Here is an 18,693-nt window from a genome sequence, read left to right as displayed (position 1 = left end):
TCAGCAGTTTTCTGGTTTGCTTTCCAAAGAAGACACAATTAAATCAGAATATGTAGAGGTGAAAAAATCCTGTCTGAACTTCCATGTATGATAGTAGATGATCTTGTTTAACAAGAACAACTGCTATACTATGGCCAAATACACTGTACATCTGTGACTATAGCTTTCAAAAGCAGCTTTGCCTTTGTGTCTTCCCTTTCATTTTTTCTGTGCCTGCCATCCTCCTTCCATATCCCTCCTTTCCTCAGAGGAAAAAGAGTGACAGCCTGACCTGTCTTGGTCTAGTGCTGGATTTTATTTAGGGACTTAGAGGCTTTGTTCAGCTGACCACAGTTAATGTAAATTTCACTGTCTCTATTTGTGTTCTTTTAGTCATTTCCCTATTTTGTTACTCATGTTCTTTATAGAGAAAAAAAATGGTTTGATCTTTTGGAAATGGCTTTCTTAGAAATCTAACTGCTGTCACTTAAATGGAGATGTAATTAGATAAGGATGCTAGAAATTCTTCTAGGGTCTACTTAGGACTTAGTGTTAGAGTTTGGGTTTGGTTTTTTTATATTAAATAAGCGCTACTTATGGGAAGCTGATGAAACAGTGGCCTTGAAAGCTACTGCAGTATAAATACTAAGTGTGGAGATTAATGAATTAGATTTCGAACCCAATACATACAACAGATACTGCAGTAAGGTACATACTGATTTTAAAAGATGGTAAAAAAACCAGCAACATTTATTCTTTTGGATGTTCCCTTTTTAAATTTTTGTAGGCTCTTATTTTTCTTACTCTGTAGGATTCAGGAGTATTAGGTGCTGTCGATCTGTTATTACCAGAGTGTTTGCACCATGAACAGTCTTGTAGAGAATTAACTATTAATTGTGACTTTCTTCTTCCTTTTGTATTTTGGAGGTGGTCTTCCTAAATCCCTTTCTTCTGGGTACCACCTCTTCCTCAACCCTTTGGAAAAGGAAAAGGTAAACTATTTGCCATTTGCAAGGTAAAGCCATTAGTGTCTCTGAAGCAGTAGAGCTGCTCTGGTAATGGCAAATTGATTAGATTGTATTGCTTGACTGAATTCTAATGGAGCTAGCTGATCATGCTATTTAGATTATAGTGTAGTTTAAGTTTTCTAGTAAATTCAAACCAAAATCTAAATAAAAGATTACTCTTTATCCTCAGTGTTCATTTTAATATTTGAAATAAATTAAGCATAATTAATAAAAAGTCTTAAACTTTGTCAACTTATAGTGCTTTTGCAATATTCAAAATTAATTCCTTTAGGAATAATCACTATAAGCAAAATCTATACTTAATGATGAAAAAATAACCCTATTTTATGGTTCTCCTTGAAATATAAGTAGAAAAATTCTCATGTCTCGTTATAGTGCGCTTTAGCACTTAACTGAAATAATGCAGTTTCATGAGGCTATGTGTATTAAATGTGCCTCTATTTCAGCTAGCTATTATAGGAAGACACGACTTTTAAAGTAAAACTTGATTCAGTATGTAAATAATGCAGATTATATTTTTATTCTCTTTTAGGTTTTTTTAGTCTAACAGTTACTGAGCAGACTGTCAGTAAACATCAAATACCTTATCAGTGTGTGATATTGCTGTTTGCAGCATTAGCTTCCACTTGCATATATTGTTTTTTCATGCAGTGTGAGGGCTTTGATAAAATCTTGAAGTATTCTGATAAGTAGAAGAGAGCTTTAAGTGTCTGGGTAGTAAACATAGTAAAGCACAGTTTCAGCTAACTTACAGAAATCTGAGGCAAAACATCCTTTCAGAATTGTAGTTTGGAATGAGTAAAAATGGTTTGTGTAGTCCAGTGTAATAGGTATGCATATGTTTAGGCAGTTAACTCTGTGCATATTCAAGTTTGTGTTGGTGCTTAAAGTTTGTGGGCGTCTTGGGGCTGCTTTTTAAGTGGCTGTTCTGTGTGTTAGCACAGTTTCTGTGGCTTTTGTTACCATAGTCTATCAGAGGGTGCAATGAGGTAGACATACATGTTCTAGATCAACCTTTCTGAGATTTATAATGTTATAGTCTCATCAATTAAGAACTAAAATGTCCAGTATCTTCCTGGAACTTCCTTATTCTGATTTATGCAGAAATGTTTTTAATCCTAAAAAAATCTCAGAACATATTCAAGTCTTATAGTATGACAGTTATGTTTGTATTGTAGTACTATCCTGTCATAATTAGGTGTCAAGCTATTATTATTTTTAAATTCTATTTTTTAAATGCTGTTCAGGTTTATAAAATCTGAAATGTATTGTCTGAAAATACTCTTCCTCTTTTTAAAGGATACCTTGATTGTGTGGTCGGAAGCTGAAAATTATGATTTGGCACTTAGCTTTCAAGAAAAAGCAGGATGTGATGAAATATGGGAAAAAATATGTCAGGTAAGTTTGAAAAATGTAAGATTGAGACACCTAAATCATCTTAATGTTTGTGTTCCAAATGTTTAGACTGCACTAAGAGGTGAATCTGAACACAGCAGATGAGAAAGTAAAAACTGTTGTCTTGGCCACCTCCCCCAAACGTTGTATGTTTGAATTTGAATACTTCCTACTTCCTCCAGGAATTTGATATAAACTTAAACTAGCGGGAGCAGTATTAGAGCATTTTCAGGTCTTTTTTGCTTAACATATCTTTATACATTTCTTATTCTTCTCTTTTATCTCATTCTGTTTCCGGTGAAGGGAATATTGAGTTTCTCAGTGGAACTTTATTCTGTGTAATTGTGATAACGTGCTTCTGTTGGCTGTCAGAGTGTGAAAGACCGATCTGTTAGTTGATGTGGGAGATAGCTCTCTCCCTGTATTATCACTTCAAAGCTATAATTCTTAAAGTTTAAAAACTTCAACCAATTTATATGTAGCCTGTATATGTTTTAATATGTATTAATTAACTCACTGTGTTTTACCATCTGTGACGAGGTGACTGTGTAGTCACTGAATCTGTATTGTTTCTGGATAACGTTTGGTCAGGTATTAACTGTCGACCAGTACTCGAGAGGGTGTGATCAGTATCACTGATATTAGTTAAATTTGTTAGTTTATGCATGTTTTTTTTTTTTCTTCCATTCCATTACAACTTCATTTCTATGCTGTATTAGGTGGGATTTCTCTAAATTTGTCTAATTCTCCCTCTATGCGTTCTCTCTTTCTCTTGTTAACAATTATCTAGATCTCTGAAGGCTGTCATTTGGAATTTATCTCACTGATTTCAGAAATAAAACAAAAGTACTGTGGTTTCATAATTGCGTGGGTATAGATAACTCCTTTTCTTAGGAATGAGTATTTTCAACAATTTACCACTTATTTAAAAAAGTACAGAAACATTTCCTTGAACTTTAGATGTCAAAGGACAGAATTTGGGGACAAAAACAAAATGGAGGAAAGGGGGAATTGTGTTCTTGGAAACACCCAGATAAGAAGTTCGGTTTCCTCAGCCTCATATAAAGATCTAATATATTTGTAAGAAACTAGTATCTTTACGTCCTGTTTTGAGGCCGTGCTGTTGTATTTGCGTCTGGTGTACTTTAAAGATCTTAAGCTTCTTCAGTTATTAAAGCTTCAAAACGGAAAACTTTCATACCACTTACACTGGAAGTGGTTGCTGATGCATAAGCAAAACAGTACGTGGGTTTTAGCAGCATTCTGGATTTTAATCAAAGTACAGGCTTGCTGTCACCCGTGAAGAATTATTTCTCCCAGATTTTTTTTCTGATTTTCAAGATTAAAAAGAACACTAACTTCTAGTGTTCTAAAAGTAGTGCCTTTCTGTATTTGACACATCAGACTCCAAGCAGAAACTACTTATTAAGATGTCATTAAAGCTGAAACACTGTGGTGCCCAACCATCTGTCTCTCTTTATATTCACTAACGTGTACTCTCTGCAGTTTCCTCATTGTATCTCTAGAGAGACCCTTGCAGGTCCTCTGCCTTTTTTTCTGACAGCTCAGATTTCCATTACTCTCTTTTTAATGTTGGCTTGAGATTTTCTGTTCTTAAGAGGGGACTCTGTGCCTCTGTTGAGTATTTAGAAAGTGCATGGTAACAGATTTTGACTTGCAGCTCTCCAGAAGTGAAAACAACAGTTAAATTAATGACACTGGCCTTTCTCCTCTGTTTGAGGTCACAGAATCTTTGAAAATCGCCAAAAGCAGTTAAATTGCCTATAGATAAATCCTTAAAACTATCATTGCAATAATGTAATACTGGTTTGCATTTGATAATCTGACTGCAGAGAATAAAGACTAGAAACAAATAGCTTGGTTTAGTAGTCTGTTAAAAAGTCTGTCATTCATACCATTAATTATTAATTTCCTTTCTTATTTGAAGTACTCAGAATATGTAGCCTTTTTATTTATTCTTCCTTCTTTTTATAGAACTACATAGAATTAAATATCTAACATAGAAATATTTTTTGTAAAATATTTTTTCTCTGTTTGAAGAAATCTTACAATAAGCTCATATTTTCCAAACCAGCTGTATTTAGTATCAAACTTAATTTGTGCTTCTGTTTCGGTCATACAAAGAAACAGTGTGACATTTGAAATAGTGTTTTTTAAAAAGGTTCAAGTAGCAGTAAACATTAAACTCCACTTTTTTCAACACATTTTATTTTATAGGTTCAAGGTAAAGACCCTTCTGTTGATATTACTCAGGACCTTGTCGACGAATCCGAGGAAGAACGCTTTGATGATATGTCATCACCTGGCCTAGAATTGCCATCTTGTGAATTAAGTCGACTAGAAGAAATTGCAGAACTTGTGGCATCTTCACTGCCTTCACCATTACGTCGTGAAAAACTCGCACTAGCGCTGGAAAATGAGGGTTATATTAAGAAGCTCTTAGAAATTTTTCATGTGTGTGAAGATTTGGAGAACATCGAAGGACTACACCACTTATATGAAATTATCAAGGGAATTTTCCTTTTGAACAGAACTGCACTTTTTGAAGTCATGTTTTCTGAGGAATGTATAATGGACGTAATTGGATGCCTAGAATATGATCCGTCTTTATCACAGTCGCGGAAACACAGGGAATTTCTGACTAAAACAGCAAAATTTAAAGAGGTGATTCCTATATCTGATCCAGAGCTGAAGCAAAAAATACATCAGACATACAGAGTACAGTATATTCAAGATATGGTCCTACCTACTCCCTCAGTTTTTGAGGAAAATATGCTATCAACACTTCATTCTTTCATCTTTTTTAATAAAGTGGAAATAGTTGGTATGTTACAGGTAAGTTTCAGAATTTCAAAGTCTACTTGCACTTGGGCAGAGAAAGTTTGGTGATTTTGCTTGGAAAGATTGAGGTGCTTTGGTGGAACCTTCACTTCTGCGATTCTGAATGTCATTTTGAAGTATGACATAAACAGTGTGGATTTGAGTACTACACTGTTAAATATATCTCCTTACATTTCAGATTTTGGACTAGATTCTCTGTAACTGGTTTAAATGAAGCAAACATGTATAATCCTGAATGAGGTTGTTTGAAATTAATACTACTGTTCTCATTTTGAAGGGTTGATTTTGTTAGGTTTGGGGTTTTTTTTCCTGTATTTTGTGACATTTTAGGCACTACAGTAAAGGATAATTTTTGTCCTGTTATGGGAAAAAAAAAGTAATTACTTCACCTGAATTTCACAAATATAATCTCATACCATGATATAACTGCTTCTAATTTTGAAGTAAATTACATTAGTTGCTTGGAAAGTAGAGATTCAGAACATAACATTGCCTTACGTGCCTGGATGTTTTCTTAGTTTCTATGTTAAGACCCTAAATAGTACAGTTTGGAATTACCATTTTTTCACACAGTATGTCGTACTGCAAATGTAAAAAGATTATACGATGCTTTAGATATCTTACCTGCATGTGTTAAGTATATTGCACCAACCCTTGAACTTCTGAAATCTGTAGAAATGGGTGGCATGTCTCTGCAATGGGAGCTCCCTGAAGCTTTCAGCTAACTCAGCGAATTGTTACGGCACATATATTTTGGTTTGTAGAAGTTAATTATTGTTATCTTAATTCTCCTGATGTTCAGTAAATGAATAGCCACTGTCTATGTAGGGGGTGCCTGATCTGGACAAGTGGACAAAGCAATAGATGCTGCTGATTAACTTAATTATATCTTCAGTTGAATCTCAGAATGCACCATGTTTAATATCATGGAAAATACAGCAAAGTAGAGTGAAAATTCCTTTTCCAAGCTCATATGGCAAACCCTTGTCAAAAATAGGCCTCCTGACTTTCCATCCACAAAATACTGGTGTTACTTAACCCACTCTCTCAGAGCTTTAATATGTCATGTCCGGACATGGAGTGTTGGATCCACAACCACCTGTCAGGCCTGACAGCTGAGGTGTGTACCCTGTGGAGAGATCATTGCTTACTAGAGCAGCCACTGGAGGCTTGGTGGGGCACATGGAGCATCTTCAGTAGTACCAGACCCCAGCTTATTCCTAGCTGAACCAACATATCACTGTGTGTATCCTTGATAAACAAAGTCACAAATGCATATCTGAAACAGTCAGAAGGCCTGAGTCATTTTGGAGTGGCCGGTTTGAGAAAGCTCACAAGCCTGACTTGGAGACAGTGCTGAAAAGGATTCAGTTAAGGGGGCTCAACTTGAGTAGCCAGTATAACATGTGTCTCTGAAGTATCTTGACCTCTTTGTAAAGGTTGCTAAAATCAAAGTCCTGAGACTGATACCTTTTGGCTTGAGAAGGAGGAGGAGAGAAAGAATTATTCAGGAGTGTCAGATGTCAGAGGCTGGTTATAAAAGAGATCTTGAACTTTGAAAAGGAAACTGGGCAAGGAGAAAGGGGACCTGATCCTGTAGAGTCATTAAGGGCACGTCTTCTAGAAATCCTGAGGTAGCTTGATTGAGGAGTACTGGCTGGTAGGTTTCCTTTTTTTCTGTCTCTTTTGACCTCTGTTAGGCTAATAGATGTAGAGTAAGCTTGGGTTGGAATATCAAGGTTTAGTGTTGTTGTAAAACTTAAAATTGCATTTTACAGCTGAAATAGAAGCTCAGGTCAGATTTGGGTTTGTTGTGTGGCCACAGATTTCCGAACCGTACCTTCACTTCTGTTGTTGTCTGTGAATGAGATTGAAGTATACTTCCTGTCTGGTGGAGCCAGAAAATTTAGCATTGCATAACTTTCAAATTTCGAGAAATATTTCCAGTTGTTCAGGTGGTTTCTGCAGCCTTGAGGAGCCAGGATTAGTAGCACACAAGAAGAATATATATCCCATGTATATTGCATTTCACAGCACAGCTCTGTAGAATTGAAGGGGAACTCCCCGAGATATAATAATGTTGAGAATTGTTTGACATTGGTGATCAGTTCTTGGTTTTGAGATAATTAAGAGACTGTCACAAATTATATGCCCATTGCATTTCTAAGAGGTTAAGAGGCTTGCTTGATGGATTGATTTTTCAAGTTCTCACAGTGTAGCTCTAAGCCAAGGTTTAAACCTACATACCTGGTATTTCTTTTTTTATTTATAGAGCAATGTGTCAGATTGCACTTTCCTGTAATCTCTGCTTTCTGAAGTTTCATTCTCCCCTTTTCTTTCCCCATCCCACCATTCCCATGGTCCATGTATAAAATGTATGCTGCTGTTCCTTCTCATTTCTTTAAGCAGAATAAATAATATTCTGAGAACAAAATTAAAAGACTGCTTTTGTTGATTTCACTTCTATAACTAATTCTTAAGGTCTTTCTTCCATTATTGTACAGTTTAATTTTGCATTTCTGTAGTTGGTTGTATCGCATTTCTGTAATTGGTTGTATCACAATACTTTGAAGGGGGGGTGTTATTCCATGAAAGATTAAAAGTTGTCTCTAATTGAAGTTCCTGGCATTTGTTAGTTTAGAATTTACGAGTTCCTGATGCTCACTATAACTGTACATGTGTACTTAAGCTGTTTCTTTTATAAGACATTATTAATCAAAGAGCTTCTGGTATGCTTCATGGTAGTTTATATGGAGCCACAGATGAGAGTCAAGTTCTTAGTAGATGTTTAATACAATTTGTTATGCTTCTACTGTTACACCCACAGTGGTCCAGGAGAAACAATCCGAAGTCAACAGAAGAGCTATCTTTTTAGGAAATTTACTTTTTGGATTAAAAGTAAACTGAGCAGTGTGGTATCCTGTGACATACTGCAATTATTGCACGTACAACTGAGTTGTTTTATATTCTGTTCTTTTTTCTCACTAGCTGTGAAGGGAAGGAGAAGAAAAACTGTTACCTCCAGTATGAAAAAAGATGAGTTCTAAAGAGCTCTTCTCATGTCAGGCTGTGTATTAACTAAAATGAAACTTTGCAATACCCTCATCTCTGTTTAACGCAGCCATACCTTAGTTACAGAAAAGTGATTAGAAATTTGTACAAGACTCTTTGCAGATTGCCTTAAGCTTTTTGACAGGCCAGGTGGCTTTACTTAAAAGCCGTGTCTTGTTTAAGGTATTTGGTGTCAAGATAGGTCATTAAAGGTCACTGACAATTTAAGGTCAGTTTTTCAATTATAACTAGTGAATTCTGTCAATAAGAATATGCTGATTCTTAAGAATTCTGAATTTATTAGGAAAGATTTTGGATGTCTTTGAAAAAAAAGAATGTGTGTGTGTATGTGTATATATATATATATATATAAAAACACTGTAGTCATGGAATATACCTGCTTCCATGTTTTTACCTGCTTTTGTAGGTAAACAACTTCTGCCCATTCTGTGGTAAAACCAAAAATAGAGAATGCATTTACTTTGGTAATTAGGATTATGAACTGTATTCTTCCCTCCTTCTTGATTAAGGTTACCTTCCGTATAATCTTTATCAAAATGGTTACACTGATGGGCTTTTCTGAGAAATGGAAATTACTTTATTTGTGATTTAATTGTCTAATGTCTGTGATTCTAAGTAATTACATCAATATCTTACTAAACTAGATACTGCTGGTCATGATAGATAGTAAACCCGTGATGCCAGTATTTCCAGTCTACAGAATTAGCTACTATGGAAACCTACTCCATTGCAGGTTTTATGATTCACAGTACGTAAGATACGAAGAGGTATATAACATTTTTTTCCAATTTCAGCCCCTCCTAATATGCTCTTACTGCTTGGGGTCCAGCCTGTTCTAGTCTTGAGATGTCATAGCCACCAAGAAACCTTGCTGAAACATGGAGTTCGCCAAGTTTTGAGAGTGGGGGTGGGACAGGTAAGTGGTGTTTCTTACTTTATATGACGCTCTTTTGCAATTTAAAAAATAGATACTAATGTTCACACTGGAGGCCACCAGTTCTTTCCCTGTACATTAACTAGTTCTTAAAAAAACAAAAACTTGCAAAACTGCGCCATAGAGTGAGCAAACACTATTTCCTTCCGTTCTCTCCCCACTTTCTCATTGGCGTGTTCTTTTTGCCAGCAAGATCGTAGAGTGCTTTTATCTTCCGGAGTGGAGAACATTGTTAGGATTATTTGTGACCATGTGCATTTGTACATTAGAGGTGTTTATTTTCAGGAAAGTGTAGAGTAAGGTGTAAAAGCGTGGTACTTTCTGAGGGAATGACTTGGTGGAAGAAGCTTGCAAGTGGTGCCTGGTCATGATTTCTGAGATTAACTGCTTCATTGTGGAAAATTACTTCCAATGTGTACAGAAATGAAGTAAATTATTGATAGTGAATGAAGACTTGTGTGGGAAAGCAGTCTGAGATAAAGGAGATAGTTCAAAATGTTTCAATGAGATTTTCTGGCGTGGCAGCAGGACAGAATGTGTGTTAGGAACTGTAATTCTCTGTTGGTAATATTTTATGAAAATTCCACTTTCTGGGCTGAAACGTTATTTCTGCTTAAAATTAATACGGAGGCGGAGAGTAGGATGGAAAATATGCTCTTGCTTCAGTTTAAGTGTAATTTAGTTCCTTGGATGTTTTTTCAAGAAAAGGATGTTTTTTGTCACTCCATGTCTGTGATTTCAGTTCAGGTATTTATCTGTAAGTTAATTATATCTGAGAGGCCTGCTTTTGAAGAGTGCTTTTTCAAGTGCCTTTTGGGGTGTGGAGGAGGACTGCTTTGAAAGTTGAATCACAAATTAAATAATTTTGTGATCTGTCTTTGTTTGTAGGCTTTCTTGTTTTTAAACTTAGAAATGACTGAGCGAGTAGGTAGCCTGGCTTAATTTTATCTTCATGAACTTTGAAAGGTATTAAATCCTAGGAACATCTACTTAGATCTTGCAAAAGAATAGATATGCTTTGTGTTTAGTATATGCAGCTTTTAAGTATTGTGCATATAATAATCTCTGTGTCTGGGGAAAACAGGTTCTGCAGTTACCCCGTGAACTTACCGTTTGCAGTTTTGTTTTCTTGGAAAGCAGTTGTGACCACCTTCTAAGATACATCCAAATGGGTTTTGATACTTGTCTGTATGAAGAGGCCAGTTACTGCAAAGAATTATGTATTTGCGCTGTGTTCGCTCCACAGACATGTTTTGGAGGATTTGTGCAAGTTGGAGGGGGGGAAAAGGAAAACGTTTAAGCTTGTGTAATTCTGGCATTCGGTATTCTGTGAATTCTGAAGTGTGAACTCTGCTCCCAGACTCTGCATTTCCATAGATTGTGGCAGTGTTGTTCAGGAATGTGTCTTCAGATATGCTGCCTGTGTCAGTAATTCCTTCATGCCCAGTGAGGCCCTGCCTGCTGTGCTCCACTGTGTAGTGCTGGAGATACAGCTTCCCCAGCTCCCTCTCTCTCTGAGCCTCTGCTGTGGGTCATAACTGAGACCCACATATCGCCAGTGGTGCAAGGGGCTTCTCTTCGCCCTCCACATTTTGACTTAAAATAATTAGATACTTTGGGGTAATACTGGGTACCCACTATCATAGGTTTGATGTATTTAAATGTTGAAATTGAGATTGGTTTTTCCCCAAGGATCATTCTGAGGTGTTTGTGGCATTGACCTGAACTTTCTGTCAGGTATTATGAAGGAGGTGAAAAGTTCATTTTGTGGTGAGAATGGATGTAGAAGTTTTACTTTCCAGTTGGGAATAAGCACACATCTTCTTAATAGTTTTGATAGATGAGATTAGTTTTACATCTTGATCAAAACAGCAAAAAGAGAAATGAAAGCAAAGTACTGAACCTTTTCTTTAAATGCACTGCTAATCATGGAGAATAACTTGCATGTTCTTCAAAAGAACTGGGTTTTACGTTTTATTTTTTGCTTTTGTGTTCTTTGGGGGTTTTTCTGATTTCTGTAAACAAGGATGTCAGTACCTGTGCTGTGGGTTAGTTGTGTTACCTGTGATGTCTAATAAGTTAAGTACTAGAATAGAAAATGTACCAAGCTGTATAACAGCTGGACAGCTGATAGTCAAATGTTGTTTGTATTCTTTTGTCACAGCTTAAGTTACGTTTCTGGAAATCAAAGACCTTAGTGGTTGTTTTGAACACGTTTGTTGACATCTGAACGACAAACTTTACATTAACAGTGCTTGATCCTCCAGACCTGAATGTCAGTAAACTTCAAGTGAGGCCTCTCCCATCTCTTATTGTTTCAATTTTGAAGCAGTAGCAGAAATAGCTCCTGAAATTGTGTCCAGACATCGTTTTTTCATTATCATTAGACTGTTGGGTCACGTTAGAAGCACAACATTAAAGAAGAGAAAACATGTGGCATATCCTAAATGTAGGGTTTGCCTTATAGAGTGGCACAGTGCTTTGTAGGGTAGTAGCTCATGCCTATTTTGGATTTATCTCTGTTGTGCGCTGTAGAGATCCTGGACTGGGCCGTGACAGTGTTACAGCTGCATTAGCATGGTGTGTTGTTGGAACTGAGGTACTCTTTTTCTCAGCAAGGTACTCTTTTTCTGAGACTGCGTGAAAAACCAATGTGCAATATAAGAAAGTTTATGTAGATGTATCTGAAGTACTTCCATGGGTTTGCTTTATGCTGTGTAGGCAAGGCTACTTTGGTTTCTAGCACCTTGGTTTTGGGATGGACAGATATTGCAGGTGGTGTTACTGACTTTGAGAAACACCACTCTGGCAGCTTTTTGGAAAAAACTGGTGTACAGGCATCTTTTTCAAGCAGTTGCTGTCTTGTTATTGCGTAGTATTGAGGAAAGAATGGGGGAAGGTTTATGTCAGTTTTAATAATCTTCTAGTTAGGACTATAAAAGTTACGAGGAGCTAAGTATTGCTGCTTCTTTCAATCTAAGTACACATTTTCAATATGTTGGCTGCTGTTTGTGGTTTTGCTGAGGCACAACAGCATGAAGAATAACAATGGTTTTCGATTGCTGCCAGCCCGAACACCCAATAAATGTTATACGCAACAGGAACAGTTATTTTTATTAGAATTCACCCTTTTCACAACATTTGGGGGAGAGAATCTCGCCTCGTTCCTGCTTTTAAGCAGCTCTCCTTTTGTCATGTCCTTGCTTTACTTCAGCTGCAAAGATGTCATAACAATCCAGAGATACATGTGTTCGTAGGCCTGAGTGGGAGATCATTTTATCAAAATAAATAAACATTTGAAACAGGGATATTGTAGTGTGGCTTAGGTGGATGGGCATGTGACAAGAGGAAGGAAAATAGAGAAGTCATAGACGAAATTATGAGAGTGGCAGTTGAAAGTAGAAAAAGGAGAGCCAAAAGGCAATACAAAATGCATCGTAACTGAGAATGAAGAGTTTGTGTGGGATGGTGTTGAATACCATAAAAGCTTGAAAGCAAGATTCGTATAAATTTGTTTGAAATTTGAATTAGAAAGTTGATGCTGGTTTGATTAACTACAGTACACAGCATATGTTCTTCTAATTGCAGGAGGGATAGTTTAGAAGAACTTTATATTATACTTGGATGCCTTTTGATATTGTCAAATAAACAAATGGTATTGTTTTGCATTTGTAGGAAGATGAAAAATTTCTGACAGACTTGTTTGCACAACTAACAGATGAAGCCACAGATGAGGAGAAAAGACAGGAATTGGTAAGAAAGCTGTAAAATATACGTGAGAAGGACATTCACTACAAAGTAATACATGCTTTTTTTTTAAATTACTAACTAGTGTATTATATATGGTTTTCAGGTAAATTTTCTGAAAGAGTTTTGTGCATTCTCTCAAACGCTGCAACCTCAAAACAGAGATGCATTTTTCAAAACCTTGTCAAATATGGGCATACTGCCAGCACTAGAAGTCATATTGGTGAGTTGGTTCATTTTTATTTGTGATAACAATTTTTATTTTCTCCAGAGAGGTTTGGTTTTTTTTTAAAGTAAGTGTGCCAAACTTCATTCACATGGTTTTCTGAAGTGCTTGCTTCATTTGTCTTGTCTTAGCTTGAGATTCAGGACATGTAGACTACTTCAAAAGCAGTTACAATGTGACATTGCTAAGTGCATTCTTACATTTTTGTTCTCTGATTTGCTTTCCTATCTTTGCATGTTTCTTGTTGTACGATTCAGTGAGAAAACGGGGATAGAGACCGATGGGCAGGGAAACAGTTGTCAAATATACAAAGAGGTTACAGTCAATTCAGTTTTAGTAATAGTTAGGTGTGACTTGCAAGTAGGAATTAAAAGCAGTGTAGTTTCTGTTTTTCATTCAGTTCAAGCCTTTTCTTTTAAGGAAACATGAATTATTTAATTTGACTTTCCAGGGTATGGACGATGCACAAGTACGAAGTGCAGCCACTGATATATTCTCATATTTGGTTGAATATAACCCATCCATGGTACGAGAGTTTGTCATGCAAGAAGCGCAGCAAAATGATGATGTAAGTAGAGGGTCCCAGGAAATGCATGTTGTTTTTTTTAAAAAATTACTCATTTACCACTCTACTAATGACATGAGCTCTAGTTCTGAAGAACTATGGAATATAGTCATGACAGTTGCAGGATAACATACTATCACGTTTTTAAAAGTTCTGTTAGTCAGGTGAGATGGGTGTTTGCCTGCTTATATATTCTTGTTCCATTGCATGTAAAGTAATACAGGTTACCATAAACCACCATTTTCATTAACATCGGCTCTCATACAAACAAAACAAAATGTTTTTTAATAATGGCCTCCTTAAAATGCCAAATATAAATTTCAGTCTTCATCTTAACGTGTACATGTGGTTTTAATTTACTTGAGAGAAGACTGCATTCAGTTTACTATCACACATACTGAAAGTGGAATTATGGTCGCAAGTGCTTAAGAAGACTTTTTGACAGACATTTATGTTTCCCAGAGATCCTCTGTAGCTGATTAATACAGAATGAATGCCAGCACACAGCTAATAGTAAGAAAGTTGCTTCAAAGTGGTATTCAGTGGAGAAAAAACCTTTGTGCTGCCCTTTCCGTAGGGAAGATGGTTCATGTTTTTTCTTGTATCTGCTAAGAACAGGCAGCTGCTGGTGCTGCTACTTCTGTACTGGAAGAAAGGGGCAGCTGGGAAAGGGAATATCACTGGCAGTTCCTGCCACTTGAATCTGATGACTGTCCTTTTTTTATGGGGCCAGTGGTAACCAAGAAAATTTTACCTTCCTAAATGTAAATATTATTTTCTGCTTTTATGTCTTATTCTTGTTTTCTGCAAATCCATGTTGGGGTTATTTTTAAGTGAAACTAATCTCATCAAGTTCAATAGTGTTATAAAATTTACTGTTGTGTGTTTGTGGAAATAAAATTCCTGGTATGTTTGCTAAAGGGAAATACAAATTAAAACTTCTGCACTCTGAAAACACTTTGCAAATCAGTTAAATGTTGAGACTGCTAAGTATCTGCCTCTGTACTTTTTATCTTTTGGCATTTCAGTTCAGACTAAATTCTAAATTAGATTGTTAATTTGAGAGCTATTTTAATTGCTTTGAAAAATTATTCTTCTCTGATTACCTTCTTACTGTTGAACCTTTGACTAGAATGTGTTGCTGACATGTAAAGTTAATTTGTTTCTGTTAAGTTTAAGAGTTTTTGTTTGGTAGTTGTTTACATTTTACAAAATTCTGATAAAGCACCAATTTTAACGAGACCTTTTAGAAGATGACTTCAGAATTGAGGCGAGGCAGTATCATTGGGATTGACATTTGCTTTTTTTTCCCCCCCCTCTGTTAGGATATATTACTTATAAACCTCATTATAGAACATATGATTTGTGACACAGATCCAGAACTTGGAGGGGCAGTGCTACTCATGGGTTTGCTTCGTACTTTAGTTGATCCAGAAAATATGCTTGCCACTGCCAATGTAAGTAAATACCTTCAAGTAAAATCACAGTTGGCTTTTGTAGAGTATTTGATGATATGTTAGATACGTAATTTATTTTTTTTTATTATTCTTTAGAAAACAGAAAAAACAGAGTTCTTGGGTTTCTTCTACAAACATTGTATGCATGTTCTGACAGCCCCTTTATTGGCCAATACTACAGAGGACAAGCCTAGCAAAGGTAATGCTGCTTGGATGTTGGGCTTATCAAGGCTGTTAAGTGTCAGTGTTTAAATCAGAGTAACTGTCAAAGAATAATTTCTGTCTTAAAGAGAATCTGAGACTATGATACATATTTTGAAGTAAAATGTTCATTTGCTGTTTAGTCATTTCAGTAGTTTCTAAGTATAAAATTCAGCAGAGAGGTGTGATTTAAGAAGTGAAAATCTGCTTTTGCTTCAGCGAGAACTAAAATATTTGTATAATTTTTAATAACTCCTGAGGCTTTTCAGCAGCCAAGACTTGTAAACATGCTGAAATGTATTTTTTAAGATCAGGGATTACTAGTGAGAATGCAAAATTGCACCTGAGAGAAGGTGTATATCGTAATGCTGTGCTGAGTTTGAGGGTGTTGGTTCTAAATCGGTGTTGGAAAGCAGAGATAAGTGATGGAGTAACTGTTCTTGCTGGCTACTAGCAGTAGTACCATTTGTTTATTAATATTATAATGCATCCAAAATCAATATAAAAGTAGGTATGTGAATGATAAATAAATGTTCTGAAGACTTTTCAATTTATTGTATAGATTTCCAAGGAACTAGTTAAATTAATCTGTTTTATCTCAACTGGCTTCCAGATAGATTGGAAGTGAGATATTTGTTGTTAAAAGTATGTGTGTTCTTTAGAGGTCAACAATCTGGCAGTATTTTTAAACAGGCAGCATGCCTTTTAAAAAAGATTAAATCTAATGTGTATTTTATTTAATTGTATACTTAAAACCAAGATTTGAGTTACTTTCTTGTATGTGCTGATGTGATTATGTCGTGAAGACATAATCTTTTATTAAAAGAGCCTGAAATATTTCTTGCATAGTACTTTTAAAAGGCATAATGGATCACGTTGTTGGTACAAACTTAGTAAAGTTACTGAATAAGGGCAATATTTTATGATATAGACATTTGGACATCGTAATGAGATTGGGTTAAATGAGCCTCACCACTTATGTTAGTGTTAGGTTCTGTACTCTCTGAACCTTCAAACACTGATTTAGTACAGACAAAATAAAATTGTTTCTGTGTTAAAAGTGTCCCTGCCACATGTCTATAAATAGAAAATATTTGGTCCATAACCGGCTTCTTCAATTGCTGTTTTAAAGACTAAACATCCCCTCCAGCATGTTCTCTGAACTATTAGTGGAAATATACAAGAACTTGGAAATGTTTATCAGACTGCACTTGGATATTCGAACTTAGATTCTGAAGACATATCCTAGATACGTGTAATTATTTTGGGTTTGTTTTTATTACAGACGATTTTCAGACAGCCCAGCTTTTGGCATTAATACTGGAGTTGCTAACTTTCTGCGTAGAACATCATACTTATCACATAAAGAACTACATCATTAACAAAGATATCCTCCGAAGGGTACTCGTTCTCATGGCCTCAAAGCATGCTTTCTTGGCATTGTGTGAGTTTGAAAGCTAAAGAACAAACTAGTATTTTGTGAATGTGAAATGTTATGTATCTTTATTCTGCAGGGAGAAAACTGTTCGCAGACTGTTACAGCCTAAGACTGAATAAAGAAATTCTGCTATTCTATTCTATGCTTTTTATACCAATTTATAGATATGTCAGCTAGTATTAGTAAATTATTTTGCATTTATAGATGTCTCTTTTTCTGAAAAGATGAAGGAATTTTCTTAATCTGAGGGTAGAGGTGAATTGAAAAGATGGTATCTCAGTATTGAATATCCTAAAAGAACAGTTGTAAGTTTTGCTTTGAATTTTTTTCTTAGTAGAAATTACCAGAGGTGTTTAGAGCTATGGTTATCTTACTGCATGAACAGCACAGAAGTTTAGTGTGCTGCTCTTCTGACTGTTCTTAGCACAGTAATAGCAAAGCACTGTGACTTAATTCTAGAAGCAAGAGATATTTTTCACAATTCTGTTGTGCACATAGAGTAAAAGACAGCCAAAACTTGTCTGAGCAGTACCATGCAGTAAGAAGTACCTTTTAGATTTGTACCTGAAACACCTGAGTTTGGTTTTAGAACCCTTGAATAATCTTTTTTCGTGTCCTTCTAGTCACTAACCAAAATATGCTGCCTTATAGCGAGATTATACTCTTCTTTCTGTTTATGTGTGGACGTTCACAGACTTCTGTACACTTCAGAGTTTCAGAAAGAGCTTTAGACTGGATGTTAATGAAGTCTTTGTTTTACTATATGTGTGAAGAAAACATAATTTGCCAATTATAAAATCAGATAGTTTGCATCCTAATTAAATAGGACTTAATTACATGCAATTGAACTTACGTTTGAATAATAGGAATGATAAACAAATTTCCCAGTTCTTCTATTGAGAAAATATTTTAACTTTATCATAGTAATTAAAAAAATCAGAAATACACCTTTATTTTAATAGTAACATAGTTAAAGTTAGGTAGTTATAGTTTAGTATATTACTTCTTCAGTGAACAGAGATGGTTTCACTTGTACAATTACAATGGAGGATTTCATTACGATAAACTAGATAAGCGAGCTTTAGCAGTATAGTCAAGACTGTAGAGAAGCAGAGAAGAACCAAACATGTTACCTGGTTCTAATAATGTAATGCCATATAAGAACTGAGGTTGTTAACAAATGCTGAGTAGCTTCTGGATTTTTTTTCTTTTAAATTTAAAACTTATTTTGACAACACTTCTGTTTTAGGTGCCCTTCGTTTCAAGAGAAAGATAATTGGGCTAAAGGATGAATTCTACAACCGTTACATAATGAAAAGTTTTTTGTTTGAACCTGTGGTCAAAGCATTTCTAAATAATGGTTCCCGTTATAATCTGATGAACTCTGCCATAATAGAGATGTTTGAATTTATCAGAGTGGTGAGTGCTGTGATATACTGAAGATAATTACTGCATTGCTTAATATTGTAGTTCAAGAGGACTTTCCGTTTTGCTTATACCATAAATTATGCAATCCTGTGATGCTGTATTTAGGTGAACTTCCTTTTATATCACCATTACATATTTGTGCATGTTCTTTCTTAACGTTTGCACAGTACCGTGCCTTGAAATTTAAATTCTCTCTATAGTGTATTCACAGTATCCAGATTTGCAAACCAGCACTAGTCAGGTTTCATCAGGCCGCTAGGATGGACCTGTTATGACAGGAATGTCATTTGAAACTACTCTGCAAAACTATCAAATTTAGCTGTGTTCTGTAATGTCAATCCAACAGAATATGGAAACATAT

General features: G+C 35.6%; 1 protein-coding gene across 1 annotated transcript in view; it reads left to right on the top strand.

The window, feature by feature from the left end:
- Nucleotides 1–18,693, top strand: part of PPP4R3A (protein phosphatase 4 regulatory subunit 3A) — a 41,785-nt gene that overhangs the window by 15,416 nt on the left and 7,676 nt on the right. Inside the window, exons 3-11 of the mRNA XM_009561600.2 lie at nucleotides 2,307–2,405; nucleotides 4,641–5,258; nucleotides 12,946–13,023; nucleotides 13,124–13,240; nucleotides 13,695–13,811; nucleotides 15,134–15,265; nucleotides 15,362–15,464; nucleotides 16,752–16,910; nucleotides 18,154–18,323. Coding sequence (XP_009559895.1) covers nucleotides 2,307–2,405; nucleotides 4,641–5,258; nucleotides 12,946–13,023; nucleotides 13,124–13,240; nucleotides 13,695–13,811; nucleotides 15,134–15,265; nucleotides 15,362–15,464; nucleotides 16,752–16,910; nucleotides 18,154–18,323 — 1,593 coding nt within the window. The remainder of the gene's footprint in view (nucleotides 1–2,306; nucleotides 2,406–4,640; nucleotides 5,259–12,945; nucleotides 13,024–13,123; nucleotides 13,241–13,694; nucleotides 13,812–15,133; nucleotides 15,266–15,361; nucleotides 15,465–16,751; nucleotides 16,911–18,153; nucleotides 18,324–18,693) is intronic.

The sequence above is a fragment of the Cuculus canorus genome, chromosome 5 (genome assembly GCF_017976375.1).
Source record: "Cuculus canorus isolate bCucCan1 chromosome 5, bCucCan1.pri, whole genome shotgun sequence".
Lineage (NCBI taxonomy): Eukaryota > Metazoa > Chordata > Aves > Cuculiformes > Cuculidae > Cuculus > Cuculus canorus.
This window is presented reverse-complemented; position numbering and strand designations above follow the sequence as displayed.